The 16,452-nt window shown below is 32.2% G+C and overlaps 2 protein-coding genes across 2 annotated transcripts; one reads left to right on the top strand and one right to left on the bottom strand.

Moving 5' to 3' along the window:
* Window positions 1-2,397: 2,397 nt before the first annotated feature.
* LOC131009962 (uncharacterized) lies at window positions 2,398-3,132 on the bottom strand. Its single transcript, XM_057937358.1, has one exon. It carries the CDS (start codon window positions 3,130-3,132, stop codon window positions 2,398-2,400), a length of 735 nt encoding a protein of 244 aa, XP_057793341.1.
* A 9,712-nt stretch (window positions 3,133-12,844) lies between these two features.
* Window positions 12,845-16,034, top strand: LOC131009131 (probable WRKY transcription factor 69). Its single transcript, XM_057936350.1, has 3 exons — window positions 12,845-13,381; window positions 13,506-13,652; window positions 15,328-16,034. Exons 1-3 carry the CDS (start codon window positions 13,260-13,262, stop codon window positions 15,884-15,886), a joined length of 828 nt encoding a protein of 275 aa, XP_057792333.1. The 5' UTR covers window positions 12,845-13,259; the 3' UTR covers window positions 15,887-16,034.
* Window positions 16,035-16,452: the final 418 nt, after the last annotated feature.

Here is a 16,452-nt window from a genome sequence, read left to right as displayed (position 1 = left end):
ACAAATGAATATATCTCTATTTAATTCTTTAGGTATTAAAAACATGCGCACATACTCTCTTCTTTATAAGGAAATGACGAATTTAAGTAAAACATGAGACTTTTAAGAATAAATATTTACTTGATAGTAGTAGTATTAAATTTTGATCAAATTGTAGAAAGCTCGTTCAATTTCAATTTAGCACATAAGCTCGAAATACTGGATTAGAAAAACTCAAGCTCAATTCAATAGGGAACTAGTTGTTAATTTTATATAAAAAAGAATATTGTAGATTTAAGAGTCTGAGAAATATATACTACATCATCGGTTTGTCCAATTAAGGAATTAAAAATCAGTAATTGTCTAGAAGAATCTTTTTTCAGCTCTCGTGGCCATACTAAAAGACCTAAAAATGAGTTCAATTATTCAAGCCTCTTTTAACAAGTGGGCGTTAATTACTAGCGTTAACCAGTGGCCAATAATTAAGAAAATGTTTAACAAAGCATAATTAAAGTTGTGCTGAACCAATTTGCTCTAAACAGAACCGATCACCTACCCACCGTGGGCAAGCATAATGTGCCCACCACTGATGTGGCAATTTTAATTTGGAAAGAGAATCAACATATCTTACTCTAATTAAAATTATCTTACTCTAATTAAGATTGTCACATCAGTGGTGGGCATATTATATATTTCCACGGTGGGTAGGTGATCGGTTTTGTTGCTCTAAAATATATCAATAATTTACATTAAGACAAGCACTCGCGAAAATTTGGGGCAATATTCAAGTTTTTGCTAGTGCTGCCCAACACATCCGCAATTGTCATTATTATTGTATTATTTTGTCACAGGTTTGTTACTATTGATTATATCCATTAGCAAAGGTGTGGAATTTCAACTCAAGTTTAAGTTGTATTAATTCATGTATTATATGCTTTGCCACTTTACAATTTATTTGACATTGCTACATATATTTAATGGTACTAAGGTAAATTAAAATGTTCAAACTTATTCTCTCTCAAAAAAAAAAAGTTCAAATTTACAGGGCCGGAAGCTCTTGTGAGTTAGTTAATTTACAAGTAGAATTATTATTATTTTACTTAGAATTCAATTTTGTATTCCTTTTTTTTTTAATGAGAATTTGCAATCATTTGTCGTCGATTTGCGGTAGATATAGACTCACGAATTTGTATTCTATTTTCATATATGTGCCCAAGCTCATACCTGAACACATGCTCAATATGATGCCGCTTAAGACCCCAAATTTTTAGAGGCCCATTTTTTTATATGTATAATATATATATATATATATATATATATATATATATATATATATATATAATTTTTTTCTCAACAATAAAATAGAATTCTAAAACATATATTAATATACAAAGTGAAAACTCTTTTGAATAATTGGCTAAAAACGATTATGTTAATATATCATTATTGTATCGTCAATATAAAAGAAAATTATAAGGATTCATTTTTTAATTTTTGCTTAGGGCCTGTGAGATATAGGACGAGCCCTGTATGTGCCATATTAATAGTAATAAAAGATGACCGGTAAAACATAAAAGATTGTTTTAAGATTTAGATTGGATATAAGTAATGATATAGTCGCTCATTATTTTGCGATAATAATAATCTATAAATACAAACAACGTGATATTCAACTCAATAATTCTCAAAAAAAAAAAAAAAAAAAAAAACTCAATATAGTTTCTCTCTCTCTCGTGGGTGGGTGAGAGAGAGTTGTATTGAATCAGCCAATTTGAAATCTTACTTACCACTTTTGTGCAAATCTATCTAGCACATTATAAAGGTGGTCTTTTTTTTTCTCTCGACAATCAGAAGCCATATGAAATTGGTATATCTATATTCTATTCATACATATGTTTGAATTTCGAACGTTGATAAAAAGTGTACCATTTTTGCCACACATTTCCAATTACTCTTTTGTTTCAATTTAATATTCTTAAAGCACTGACACAAATAAATTCTTTTATGCCAGTTCCTTTTTCACAGTTCCTTGGATTCCATGTAATTTCCACTTAATTAACGGTACTTTATGATATGTACTCTAATTTCACAAATCATATTTCATTCTCTTATTAATTTACACGTGCATTGCAAATTAGCAACATGTAGTGTGCATAAATGAAACAAGATTAAAATGTTGGAGCTTAAAAATGGTAGAACTTGAATGTGGAAATGAACCTATCAAATTTATCAATGTTGGATTTAAAGAAAATCAAGGACACAAAAATGATCAAATATTTGCTATGATCACTTTTATTATAATTTTACATGTACAAACTTTATAACAACATTTTCTCATTATAATTACTTCTCACCAAAAATCAATCACCGGAAAAATTCAAGAATCCAAAGTGATCAAACACACACAAACACACATCGTCATCTCACAGTGGAAGCTACAGAGTGAGCCCAGAATTTGAGATGATCTTTGAGCTCCATTTCATTATCGAAAGCTGGGATTCTCCAATCCATCAACGGATTCTTAACCAACCTCTCTTCCTCTTCCATACGATCCCACGCTTCAGACAGATACGGCCTCGACACCGACGCCGACGCCGTCGTTTCATCAAATCCCCCAATCACACTCTCCGATTCCTTCCCCAACCTCTGCAGCCCGGGGATAATCGACACCAATCTCGAATCCTTATCCTCGTCCGAAAACACAAACCCTAGATCCATAAATCCTTTCAACTCCTCAACCTCCAGCTCCGACAAGCTCCTGCTCGCGCCGCTCTTCCTTCTCCCCCTCCTCCTCTCCCTAACCTTATCCGATTTTGGATCTAATTTCGTCTCGCCAATTTTGATGTGTTCCAATTCCGGCGCCGACGATTCGTCGAAGCTCTCGACTTCTTTGCCGGAGAGAATTGTCTGAAGATGGGGGCCGAGGACTGACGTCGGCGACGGAGAGCTCGCGAGGTCTAATTCGGAGCCGAGATTGTGATCGCTGTACGATTTTCTCATTAGGGTTGTGATCCGGTTCAGATTCGGCTCAACGGCAGCAGCAGATTCTTGAGATTTTTCCTGTGGAAAAAACGGCGCCGTTTTCGGCGCAAAGGCTCTCTGCTCGAACCAGTACGTTTCGAACAGGTTTAACACTGTTTCTTCAGCTGACATGTTCTGTCGGCAACTGATGAAATTATGAAAACACACACACCACACACAGTGGGGTTTTTTTTATGAGACTATGAGAAAAGGAGTTGGAAAATTATTGAGATTAGTTAGTTTTGTGGCGTTTGATGCAATGAATTGATTATATATATATCTGCATAGTGTGGTAGTAGAGTGGGGGGGGGGGGGGGAGGGTCGTTACATTATTGACCTTTGTTTGAATTATGATTAGTGTATTAGAATAACTACGTGGAAGATTATGTAAACTAATGCGCACGATTAAATTCGGATTAAATTAAGTGCGTGTTTTCTTGCATCGGTTTAGTAATATTTTATGGTGCAGGCTTTGAAATTTGAATTATGTGAATGCCTTTTTAACTTGTATATGATAATGGTGTGTGAACTTAGGCCACAAAACGTGGGAACTGACGGCAGGTTAGATGATTATAAATTTGAAAATTAAATTGTCAATATATGATTATAGGAAGGGTTGCATTTTAAGAAAAGTGAAAAGGTAATTGTGTAGGATTATACTACTATTTTAATATGCCCAATTTGAATACACTTTAGTCGTGGCAATCTTTAATTTCAGGAACTTGTGTTATATGTGAAAGTTGAAACTAATTCTTTTTTATTTGAAAATTGTGTTTAGTGGTTCATCTCTTTTTCATGGATCAAGAATTATTACAAGAGAAAATTGCAAAATGATTCCATAAGCTAAGGGATTTGGAATTTTTGGTGCCGGTTAGCAACTTTGAAAGTTTCCGCATATCTCACAATTTAACGAATATCTCTTCTATGACTTAATAAATTTGACTTAATAAAGTATTTTTATCCTCAATAATAAGATTATTTCAATGCCACTCTTTTGATGTGATAAAAATTAAAGTAAAGCAAAATTAACTAGATTAATACATGGACTAATAGTTTCGCAATTAAAAGTTTGAGAAGGGTATTTCCGTAACTTAAGATGCGCGAATAATTAGCATGGGCCCGATTAATTGAGTAAAGTTGACGATCAATTTGTATTGAATTTCTTCAGATCCACGCCTATCTAAATCTTTTCTAACTAAACAATCACCCACATTCTTGCCCCACTTCATTGGGGTAGACACAAAGTCGTTTTCATTCTTTTATTTTCATCTCTATAGTTTCTAGTTAAAAACAGTTACCATCAAACGTAATTATTATTTAGACGTGTCAAATACTCTCTCCCCTTCCATAAAATATTTTTTCAAGGGGAAGTTTTTTTAAAAAAATTAATTAATATATTTAGCGAGTGAAGAAAAAATCTCACAAATTATAAAAAATTAATATATTTAGCGAGAAGAGTAAAATATTACAAATTATTGTTGCAAACACTTTCCTAATGAAAACTTTCATTGCACATACTCCTTCATTCGTCTTCCAAATAAGTGTCATACGATACAAAAAAATATATCAAGAAAGAAGATAATTTATATTTGTATCCTTAATTATTTTTCTAACTTTAATATATCATCCTTTAATTTCAAGTTTTTATTATTTTCTTAACTTTGTTTCGAGGAGATTATTTTCTTAACTTGAGATAAGAGTAAAATTAAAAGTGTAACACAATTTACTCTAATATTTCACAATATAATATTTGAAAAGGGACAAAATAAATATTACAACATTACTCTTATTAAAGATGGGGGCTATATATTTTAATTGCGGAGGGAAAGTTTCGAACGGAACCAGTCAAACATAACATAAGAGATTATAAATAACAACGAACTACTAACACTCTGGTTGTTCGCATTTAATTCTAGAGCGTATTTTTTTTATTGCATTGTATGATTTGAAGACAAAATGTAGATAATTAGTTTTTTTATTGTGTGTGTATATTGTTGTGTAATTTATGAGGTATGTTGAATATATTTACTTTGGGTTGGATGCCTCAAAATGAAATGAAACATCTCAAATAGAACAACACAAATTAAACATTATGATATTTCACATGGGATGGAAGGAGTCTTATTCATAGCAATATTCTATGTTTATAATCATTTTAATTCACACGCCTCAATTCGTTTATAATCTCGTGAACCAAACCAATCAATACATTTGCCTCCAAACATCAAATACAACATAAATACATGTATACATCACATATGCATCATACCTCAAAAGTTTAATACTAATATTTTGAAAAAAAAGAGAGAGCATGGATAGATATTTAAAATAAGAATCATTGGAATCGTAAAGTCGATGTGGAACACACGAAATACACGTGGTATACAATTTTGGTAGAATTAATGCGTAAAAAAACAGTAAATATCATCAAAACTCCTAAACTATACTCACTTTATCAAAAATATCATGAAACTTTTAAAATATTCTCTAAACCCTCAAACTATCATATTTTTATCAAATATATCATGCATCTATTTTTCGGTCACCAAAAATGTGATGTGGCTCGCTGGATGCCACAATGTAATTTATATTCTATTTTTTTAAAAAAATGCAATGACAAAATCGTCGTCATTTAGTACCATATTATTTAAAAAAATCCACTCTGAAATTTAAAATTCATTCCTATCGTGTTTGAAATTCGCGCTAATAACCTAGAATTAGGGATAAACATGATAGAATATGGTACGAAACGAAGTTGTTTTTTTCATGTCATTTTTAAAAAATAGAATATAAATTACATTGTAGCATCCGGCGAGCCACATCACGTTTTTGATAATCGAAAAATAGATGCGAGATATATTTGATAAAAATCTGATAATTTGAGGGTTTAGAGAACATTTCAAAAGTTTCAAGATATTTTTAATAAATTGAATTTAATTCAGGAGTTTTCATTATATATTTAATTATTTACCCATAATAAAATAATAATTATTTACCCATAATAAAATAATGAAATACGGAGTAAAGTCGCATTCAGATATAGCGGTAGATAAAGGTCAAAATCGAATTCCAAATGTCAGTCGCTTTTTGGGGCCATGATAAAAGTTTGAAGACGAAAATGTCACGTGCATTTAGCTTCTCATAATTCACAACGAAATCGTGATCTCACGATAAGGATCACGTTATCTCAAAACTTTTGTTTTTCTCGTTATTTAAAAAAAAAAAAAAAAATCAAAACCTAATTTCTGCTAACCCAAACTTTCAAATTCTCGTTTGAAATTAATTGATTTGAGAAATTAAAAGTTGCGTTTTATGAGATTTGATTATGAATTCCTGCCATTGCAGAAAGTATGAGATCTGAACTAGATAAAATGGAAATATTAAATAATTCCATGAATAGTAATTAATTGGGCAGTAATAATTTAATTTAAAATTGGGCTAATTTCAATATTCATAATAGTTGGGCCTATTCAAATTATCTCCATGAAGAAATGCGCCCTAGATTAATGCAAAATATGTAATACTAAAAAAGAAAAAGACATGTGCTAATTATGGCATAGACATATAATTTTTTGGGCCTAGTTAGCACTAGTAGAAACTAAAACAGAATATAATCAGAGCCCAACAAAAATTAAGTTGTGCTAGAAGAAGAAACGTGTGAGCAAAAGAGAAAAAAGTGATGCAAAGATTTTGAGATGAGAAGTAGTCTTTCATTAATTGTTTAATTTTATCATTTTTCATTGAAGGGGAAATGCATTGAATTAAGTAGATATATATTTAAAATAAATACATGTATGCACATATATATTTAATATAATCTCATTTTACATTAAAAGACACCTGAATTTTTTAACATAATAGTACAATCCCCTTTTTTTGGAATTGTTCTTTCTTTTGTAAAAAAATATACCTAGACGTTAATGATCTTCCAAATAATTTTTCTGCCAAAATATATATACGAACTTCCTCACATTTTTGGTTTTGCGCACGAGTTAAAATCATGCCTCCAAATATATAAACCTTTTTTTTTTCTAGTTTTGCAGACGACGAATATTTTTGGCTATTGATTATTCATGTATTTTTATATTCTTGTAGTAGAATCTGCCTAATGTCCAATTACATAAATATCATTTATGATAAATTCGACTTCTACCTCAACTCCTCAACATTCATTCGCTAAAAATATTTATCGTGTGCAAAATGAGAAAGAAATGAAAATTTATGCATGTATTTGGAGATATTATTTTAAATTCATGTACAAAATCAGAAAGATGTGAAAAGCTAGTGTATTTTGGCGCTATAACCCTTAAAATAATAGCACTGGTATTCAGGCGTCACTGGCACAATTATAATAAAGATTAGGCTTAATTAATCTGAATTATTAGAATAGGGATAACTTGTAATTGATTTTCATGTATAGTTTATACGATTCCATTCCATCAAATAATATGAACACCACCTTAACAACTCAGTTTTTAATGTTCCACTAATTAATTGATTATGAAAAAAAGAAATAAATAAATATGATGGATAGGGATAGACGTTAAATTGATATTAGGATTAACTGTTAAAAATCAATAAACCACGCTGCAAAAGTTTTGAAGATATTATTTCTACTTATCCAGAAAGGGATCGACATTAGGATTAATTAACTGTTAAAAATCACACTGCAAAAGTTTTGAAGATATTATTTCTGCTTATCCAGAAACAAGGAAAGTGACAATGGAGTCGCCTAACCTTTAGTTTATCTTACACGTATGCATTTTTTGGCGAAAAATTATCTCGGAAATTTCAAGTAATTATTAAAAAAAAATTAGAATTAGCATCAAACATGTAAATTGCTTAAAGATCGTTGTTTTTTTTTTTTTTAACAATTAACTCTTTAATTTTTCTATATACATATGCATTTATTATGTCACATAAGCTTAGCCAATATTATAAGACGCCTTGTTGGTCTTGGAGCAGGATGCGGAGTAAGACGCGGTCGCTCCGACCTTTCCCATATAATTAAGAAATAAATAGTAATAATAATTAATAAAAGATAATTAGCAATTAGTATATCATATTGAGCAGGTCATATCCTATATTATTTGAGTGTTGCATTTTTTTTTTAAATTATAAGAGATATCTGAATACAATCAATTATGCAACTCGCACGCAGGCGGGATCTCACCACCACCTAACCGGTGGAAAAACATCACTGCACGCAGGCGAAAAATGCCATGCATGTAGAACCTCAACACCAGACAATACAATACCGCACGCAGACGGGAATACAACACCACCCCAAGTGGGAAAATATCACCGCACGCAGACGAAATTGAACTCAAGACCTCTCACAAAGTAGAGTCTTTGAGTGCCTCAGCTTTGCCACTAGAGTAAGGTCTCATTGACTTGTTTCTTGTTGCATTAAATTTACATATCTTCTCACATTTATATTGAGCATGGACGGAGCAATATGTTCTAAAGTTTTTATACCCTATCTGTTTTTTTGTATGAATGATTGTCATTTAAGTCGTAAACTTTGATTCGATTTATAATTTTAACATGACTTTTGAAATTTGACAGACGGAAACTTTATCTTTAATTTTTTACAATCAAAGCACATCCAATTTTATTGACGATCCATTTCATCGTTCGAGTCCTTAATTCTATAATTAAAGTTGAGTTTTTGACAAACAATTCTTGTTGTATTGATCGTTTAAATTCTTCAACGTGATGGCTTAATTATATGCTAAAATGTTTCTCTCCTTTAGCCCATCAAAGTTCAACATTTGATTTCTTGAATCGAGAGAATGCACGGAAGGAATTTCAAATTTTGGATTATCAGTAAATTTGGGAGAGTTTTGATTGAAAAAAATTTGAAAGGTTAGATACTTATTTGATACGTTTAAAAATCATGTTGAAATTACAAATCGGATCAAAGTTTGTAACTTAAAAGACCGATTAAAAGACGATTATCTTTTTATAAATAATAAATAGGTTGATTAATAATAATACATACTTAATTAAATAATCTATCAATTTGTCGTCTAATGTGTCTTGTCTATCATAAATTAATAACAACATTTTCCTATTTCGGCTAGAAATCAAGAAGTAAAAAAAAGTTCAAAACTAAAAAAGAAAAGAGAAAATGGTATCGTATGAGGATGCATGAATTGTGGTAGGTGAAGGTGGACTTATTATTTATGTCACATAAGACAAAGGAAAAACTATTCTACGATTGTTTTCTTATTTATTTTTATTTTCCGAAAAGATAAGTAACTAAGATGTTCATTAAAAAAAATTAAATGTTTTCCTTAGTATCAGTTATTTTAATTATCATATTGTTCGAGGTTAGGGAGCATATATAATGTGTGTACCACACTTGATGTTCCATTTTGTGTTATTCTTTCAATTTTATTAATTTTTTATTATATATTTAATTTTAATTTTGTATGTTCTTTCAATTTCTATCTAAAACAAATGAACTGGCCAGAACCACAGTGGAAGAAACATTGAGTGTCAATTTTTCTTTTCATTTTTTCATTGTGCATTAATTTTCATTCCTTCAAAATCAAATTAAATAAATACATTAAAATAACTCGAAATATATATTCCAAATCTTCAACCCATTTCCATTAATTCTAAATGAAATATCATAGTTAAATATGATTCACTAAGCACATTATTGAACCCAAGACCTCTCATAAAGGAGAGTCTTTGGGTGCTTTAGCTTTGCCACTAGAACAAAGACCTCATTGACAAACGAACTTAATTTTATTGTTTCAAAAATCCTACTATTTTATATTCGATACCCATGAATTTGGATTACAACCTATTTAATCGATGAGGCATAATATCAACACGCATTGACTAAGATCAAACGTAACGACCCAAATGTTATAACGAAACAAGTTGGAAAATAATGACTATAATACATATGTAAGAGAAAGTTGACATTAAGAGTTACAACCTAGACTTTATTAGGCTGCATTCTAAATACTCCACATATAAAATATTGCATGACGTTGAGATCCGCCTAGATTGGGTTAGATAAGATTAGGCTTAATCGTAAACAAAACTTAATCTAATTTTATTTTATAAAATATTTACAAAAACTCTAAAAATATTCACCTCATTATTAATAACTTATTTAATAATATTACATTTAATTCATCCTACACTTTTCTCCATATTTTTCAATAATGGAATAAAAACATTAAGGAATGAACTCAAAATCTTTCTCTGTCCATTGCTCAGGTTCTCCAATTAAAGGAATCAACCCCCAATATTAACATTATATTGGATGCAAAGAAATTAAAAATGTTAAAAATACATTTTTATTTTATACTGGTTTGTTTGTTTATTTATTTTATTTTTATTTTCAAAAGGACATTTGTACGAACATTAATAGAAGAAAATTCAGCAAGCATCAGTAGTCATGCATTCTTCCCCAACTTGAACCGAACAATAAATTCCTTCATTTATTCCTCAAATAGTGCAATTACAATAGGAAAACTATTTTTCTTGACAAAGTCTACTATGTAAACTTATGCATGTTCAGCAATTAATGAATTATCCGAAACTTGACTTAATATAAATAAATATAAGTAGTTTATTCGAAATAAATATTCATAGAATTAATTTGACAAAGATAAAAAGCCTTGACATGATTTTGACTTGATTTATAAGAGGATATATAGTAGTAGTAGTAGTTCATATAAATATTAATTTACTCAAGCTTGCTTGGTAAACTAATTTTTAACTATATTTTTCCTTGCTAGATCCTTGATCGATCTTTTTAACAAGGTTTAAATATAATTCTTTTTGTTAGTTGAGGGTAAATATATTTCTTCAACTTTGATGGAAGTTCGAACAAAACAAATCATATATATTGCATGCATTGAATCCACTTATCTAATCTAATTGATATACACAACAGGACTAACAGTTACTTGAATAAATAACTATAATGAACAATACTACGAAATTATTATTATCATTTTATTATTTATTTATATTATTGTTGTTGTATGTGTATGTGCTGAAAATTATTGGGAATAAATTAATTTCACGAAAAAAAAAATTGGGAATAATCCGTTTGCCGTCCTTATATAATGCAAACAAATTGTTGTTAGGCTAATACACATATTTGTGGGTCCAAATACAACTGTTTTGTAATATAAAAAGACTAAAAGCCCGATGTCATATGGTATCTTTTAATTAATTTTCTCCTCCCCGGTTATAAAAAAATAACTATTATTAATAAGAAAAAGTAATGTTGTAACAAATTAAAGCCTACAAACGAATCTTTCTTCTTCTTCTTATTCTGTGTTGATCCAATGACTTGGCAACTTTTAATTTAGGTTTAATTTCTCTGCATCGTTATACGCTATCTCACAGTTTATGTCATCAATAAATATTAATTATGCAATATTACAATATGCCATATATTCTAGTGATAGTGAAATAGATATAATAAAGTCATTCCTATAGGTGTAATATGGAGATAATTGATTGACGAAGATTATGACAAAAATATAAAATATATTATGTTTCAATTTGCTCCTTAATTAAAAATAATTTTTCCAGATTATAAAATAAGATTTCCCAATCTTTATCTATTGCCAAATGTGAATAGGAAAAATCGAAACTTGACCTTATTCATAGTAGAAGTGAAACTTGCCATTGCCAAACCTCTACCTAAAAAGAATTAAAAGAAAAACAAAAATCCAATAACTCAACGTGGTAGCTTTTTTTTGTCGTCGTATATGCCATTCAAATCAACACAAAAAACTCGTATATCAAATATACTCTATTTTTGTCACTTTCATCGGTACATAACACACCTACACGAATATCAGTGGACCTTTGTAAATTACTCTATATTATATTGAAAAAATATCATAATATTTTAAAAAATGTTAAAAAGTAATCTTCGTTTACTTAATTCTATTGGCTTACATTGTACCATCATATTTATATTTGTAGCATTAAGTCATCTCATTTTTAGTTTTTCTTTTTACATAGGAAACAACCACTACAAGAAAGTAAGTTGGACTCCGACAATTTTACCGACGGAAACTTTTCTATCACAAATCTCCGATGATATTTTGGACGAATTTAACAACAGACTCTAGCGTATAAATATTTCGCTAATTCTCCGACTACTTTACCTACGATATATCGAATTGCGGCATTACCGATAGACTGTTTCCCTCGTCAAAGAATTATAAAATTTAAATATTTGATATTTAATCTTTTATGACGACGGATTGTAGACCGTCGGCCAACCCTTATGCATTAAATCTAAATGGGTATGCCTCCTAAATTCATTCTTCCTCTCACAACATTGCGCCCCCTGCGTAAAACCAAATCGCACCCGAACAATCCTCAAGTCTGTCGTCGATTGCACCCACCACCGCGCCGGCAACTGTTTCCTCATTGCACCGATCCCGTGGAAGAGCCACCACGTGCAGAGTAGGCTGTCGCTACCTTTTTATTTGTTTATTTTATTTTTTTAATTAAACCCTTGTAGGGCTATTAGCACAACATATTTACTTTACAATATATACAAAGAAATAGATGCCACTAATCCTATGCTCTCCATAATTGAGTTTTCGAGCCTCAATTTTAATCCATCGCTTTCAAAAAAGGCATATTAGTCCAATAATTCGCCCCATGTGAATAGTTATATATTATGTAGTATTTCCGACCTTTATATAAATATTTCCGACCTATCTTAATTATAAATCTTCTACTCTTAATCCCGCATATAAAAATTGACCCATTGATTTGATAATTTGATATGATATAATATGACAGGGAATTTATAACTAAATTATTACAAGTGAGCGATGGACCCTCGAAATAAAAGTACTCTAACTAATATTGAAACTAATTTAAATGCTACAAGAATGTGTCAAAAAATTACTAATATTTAGTGAATTGGATTGCACGTCCTTAATAAATTACTCCCCTATGCCAATCTGTCAACGTGACTACCCCCATATTAAAATCCTAAGCTCACAAATTCCACCACCTTCCACCACTCTACACCAACTCTCTCCGGCGAACTCCTCCGCCGCCGCCACCACCTCCATCACCTCCTCCACCTCTCCTTTCAGGCTAGCCATACACACACACATGCATACAAAACTTCCTATGGAAAGCTCCCTTTTAATTTCATAAGCTAGCCCCACATACACACATAGTAGTGTGTGTGTGTGTGTGTGTATATATATATATATATATATATTCTAAAGTAGTGAGATAAAATGGAGGGTAGATTTGATGATGAACACAATGAGGATTCCGCTCTCACTCCTCCGCCAGAGAATACGGCGGATTCTCCAATTTCCGGCGATGAAGAAGCATATGCCCCTTCTCCCAAAAAAAGGTGTGATTTTGTAGCCTTTTCAATTCTTTTTTTCAGAAGAAAGAATCTAGAAAAGCTTTGAGAAATATCAATTTTGTGTGTGTTTTCTTGCATCTTGGTAATTAATTAGTTTGAATTCTTGCAGTAGGAGGGGTGGAAATAAAAGAGTAGTGATGGTGCCTATCGGCGACGGCGACGGCTCCCGGAGTAAAGCGGAGGTGTATCCGCCGCCGGATTCTTGGTCGTGGCGGAAATACGGCCAAAAGCCTATAAAGGGTTCGCCTTATCCCAGGTATTATTATTATTATTTTTTTAATTAGAGATTGTTATGTATGTTGTTCTTTCTCGATCATAAATCACACCACATTTTGAAAAAAAAAAAAGATTAAAATAAAAAAAAATGGATTATGGTTAAGATCATGAGAGTGGTGGGAGTGAAATTAAATGAAATATGGAGATGTGATTAATGAAGTGGTGTGTAGCTGCCGGCGAAGGGAGGGAGTAGGTGGGTGGTTTTTGAAAAAAAACTGTTGAATGAATAGATTATTAGAGGCGGCTATGCCCCAAATTTACATTACATTCATTGAATTATTGAATAACGCTTAGTAGTTGGAAATTTCTAATGCATCCCTCTCACTCGCTTTCCTCTTGCTCCGTTTCCCACGCTCTTGAGCATATAAATACAAAAGACAAAAAATAAAAATTAAAGAAATAGAAAACCCACTTGCATTTCATGTGCGGAAAAAATAGCACACGCAATTTGATTTCAAGGTTTAATCAAATTGGGAGGTGGACACTCTAAAATCTAAATATTTTGAAGTTTTAAAGTTCCATTTTTCATGGAATGTGTATTGACATTTTTCCCTTTTTTGGTAAGGATAAAAGTTTTTTTTTTTTAATTATTTTTAATGTTTATAAGATTTCGACTTAGTGAGTGTAGCGGTAACTTTGAATTATATTTTTCATTCTTTTTAAGAGAAACTCATTTGCAAGAATGTGGGTTTTAGTTCAAACCTAGAAAAGAACTTTATATTGGTGGGTTTTTTTTTGGGTAGAGTGTGTTTTATTTTGTACGTATTCATTTATTAGAAATATGGGTTATGCTTGTTAATAATGTCATCACTTTATACATAATGTGAAATAGTCGATATATAACTAATTAGTGAAGTTACCTTTCAAAAATAAAAAAAAAAACTAATTAGTGAAGTTTAGAATGCAGGAGTATTAATTTCGTAATGAATTAGCAGAGCTTTTATTTATTTATTTTATTTTTTATTTTTTAATTAAAAAATGAGGGAAATAGGATTCATATCCATCTCTCAAGTATCATATCTTGACAAAGGGAATAGATATTACTCCCTCCGTCCCAACTTTTAGTATCCATTTAAGAGTGACACGAATTTTAATAAAGTGGTTGAGTATGTTGTGATTAGAATAATGGTCCCACATTTTATGTGAGTGTTAAAATAATTAAAGTGGAGCAATGGTCTCACCTACTTTTACAAAAAAAAAATAGAAATAGATACTAAAATATGGGACGACCAAAAAAGGAAAGTTGGATACTAAAAGTTGGGACGAATGGAGTATATTTTTTTAGGAATATGTACTTGTGTTAAATTTTTTATTTTCCTTAATTTCTCCCAAAATTGCTTGCCGACAAGAGGGACAAGGTGCAAAACACGAACTCATACAAACACATATGCCACCTTATCTCAATTTTATTAATTATTCTGGTAAAATCTGATTTGTGATAAAGAGTTGTACTACTATACACGAGCAGACCATAAAAGTAATGTCTGCACTACATTTATGAAGTGTGTGAAATGCATCTTTTTAATGCTAACTTTAACTCATATCGGGTAGGATAAGACAATATTTGTATGCTTTACTAATGGGTCTCTTTTATTTTATTTTCCCCTAATTTGTTTATGTATGTTTTATTTGATGTGATTCTTTTTGCATGGCAGGGGATATTATAGGTGCAGCAGCTCCAAAGGATGTCCAGCCAGAAAACAAGTTGAGAGAAGCCGCCTTGACCCCACCACCCTCCTTATCACCTACTCTTGCAATCACAACCACCCCCTCCCCACCACCACCAAGAACCACCACCACCACCACCACCATCAAAATCCTCCGTTGCCCGCGACGGCAGCTTCCCCGGCCGCCAAGCCGGCGATCACCTCGTCGTCTTCCGACACCGCCAGCCCGCCCCCGGCGGCCAGCTTCCCGCCGGAGGAGTGCGCCGCGTCCTCCCACCAGCCGGACATCGAGCCGTGCCCGGCCGACAACGGGTTCGTCGAGCTGGCCGGGGAGTTCGGCTGGCTGTGCAACGTGGGGCCCACGATCATGGACGGGGCGACCCTCGTGGGCCCCACGTGGGGCGCCCAGGCCGACGTGGAGTTCTCCACGCCCATCGGGGAGGAGGACAAGCTCCTGTTCGGCGACCTCGGGGACTTGCCCGAGTCCGCCATGGTGTTCCGGCGGCATAGGGTGGAAGCACCGTGTTGCGCCGGCGGCACCGGATGAGAGGAGAGGAACTCGAAAACGTGAATAACACTAATAAAATTTAAAAGGGGTTTCTCAAAAATCTTGTCATCATGTCCCCTTCCTATTTTTCTCCCTTTCCTCACTGTAAAGATATGGAGATAAATTATTTTATTCGCCCACTTTTTCTAACCTTTTCTCTTTTCTTCTCATCCTTTCCTTTCTGCATATATTATCCACATCAACTTTCACATGCATCAATCTATTGCTCAAGTCTTCAACCGTATAGAGAATTTTGACAGAATTTTAGGTCAACATCCCACCTAGTAAATCATGTCGGAATCCATTTTGGCTATATATGTAAGGAATCAAATTATGATCATAGATTTGAGCACGTGAGTAAAATTCACATATCATACTCCCATAGATGACCTTGCTATAAAGGGAAACCTAAGATTCAAAATACTAGAGGAGAATACTCGATTCCAAACACGACAAAAAGCTCGTTCGAACTCTATTTGTGAAGCATCAAAAGGAGTCGAAAGCCAAACTATACCAAGCCTTAACTCAACTCACATAGCACTCAAAACCAGACCAAACACAAATCA

Source organism: Salvia miltiorrhiza, chromosome 2 (genome assembly GCF_028751815.1).
Source record: "Salvia miltiorrhiza cultivar Shanhuang (shh) chromosome 2, IMPLAD_Smil_shh, whole genome shotgun sequence".
Taxonomy (NCBI): Eukaryota; Viridiplantae; Streptophyta; class Magnoliopsida; order Lamiales; family Lamiaceae; genus Salvia; species Salvia miltiorrhiza.
This window is presented reverse-complemented; position numbering and strand designations above follow the sequence as displayed.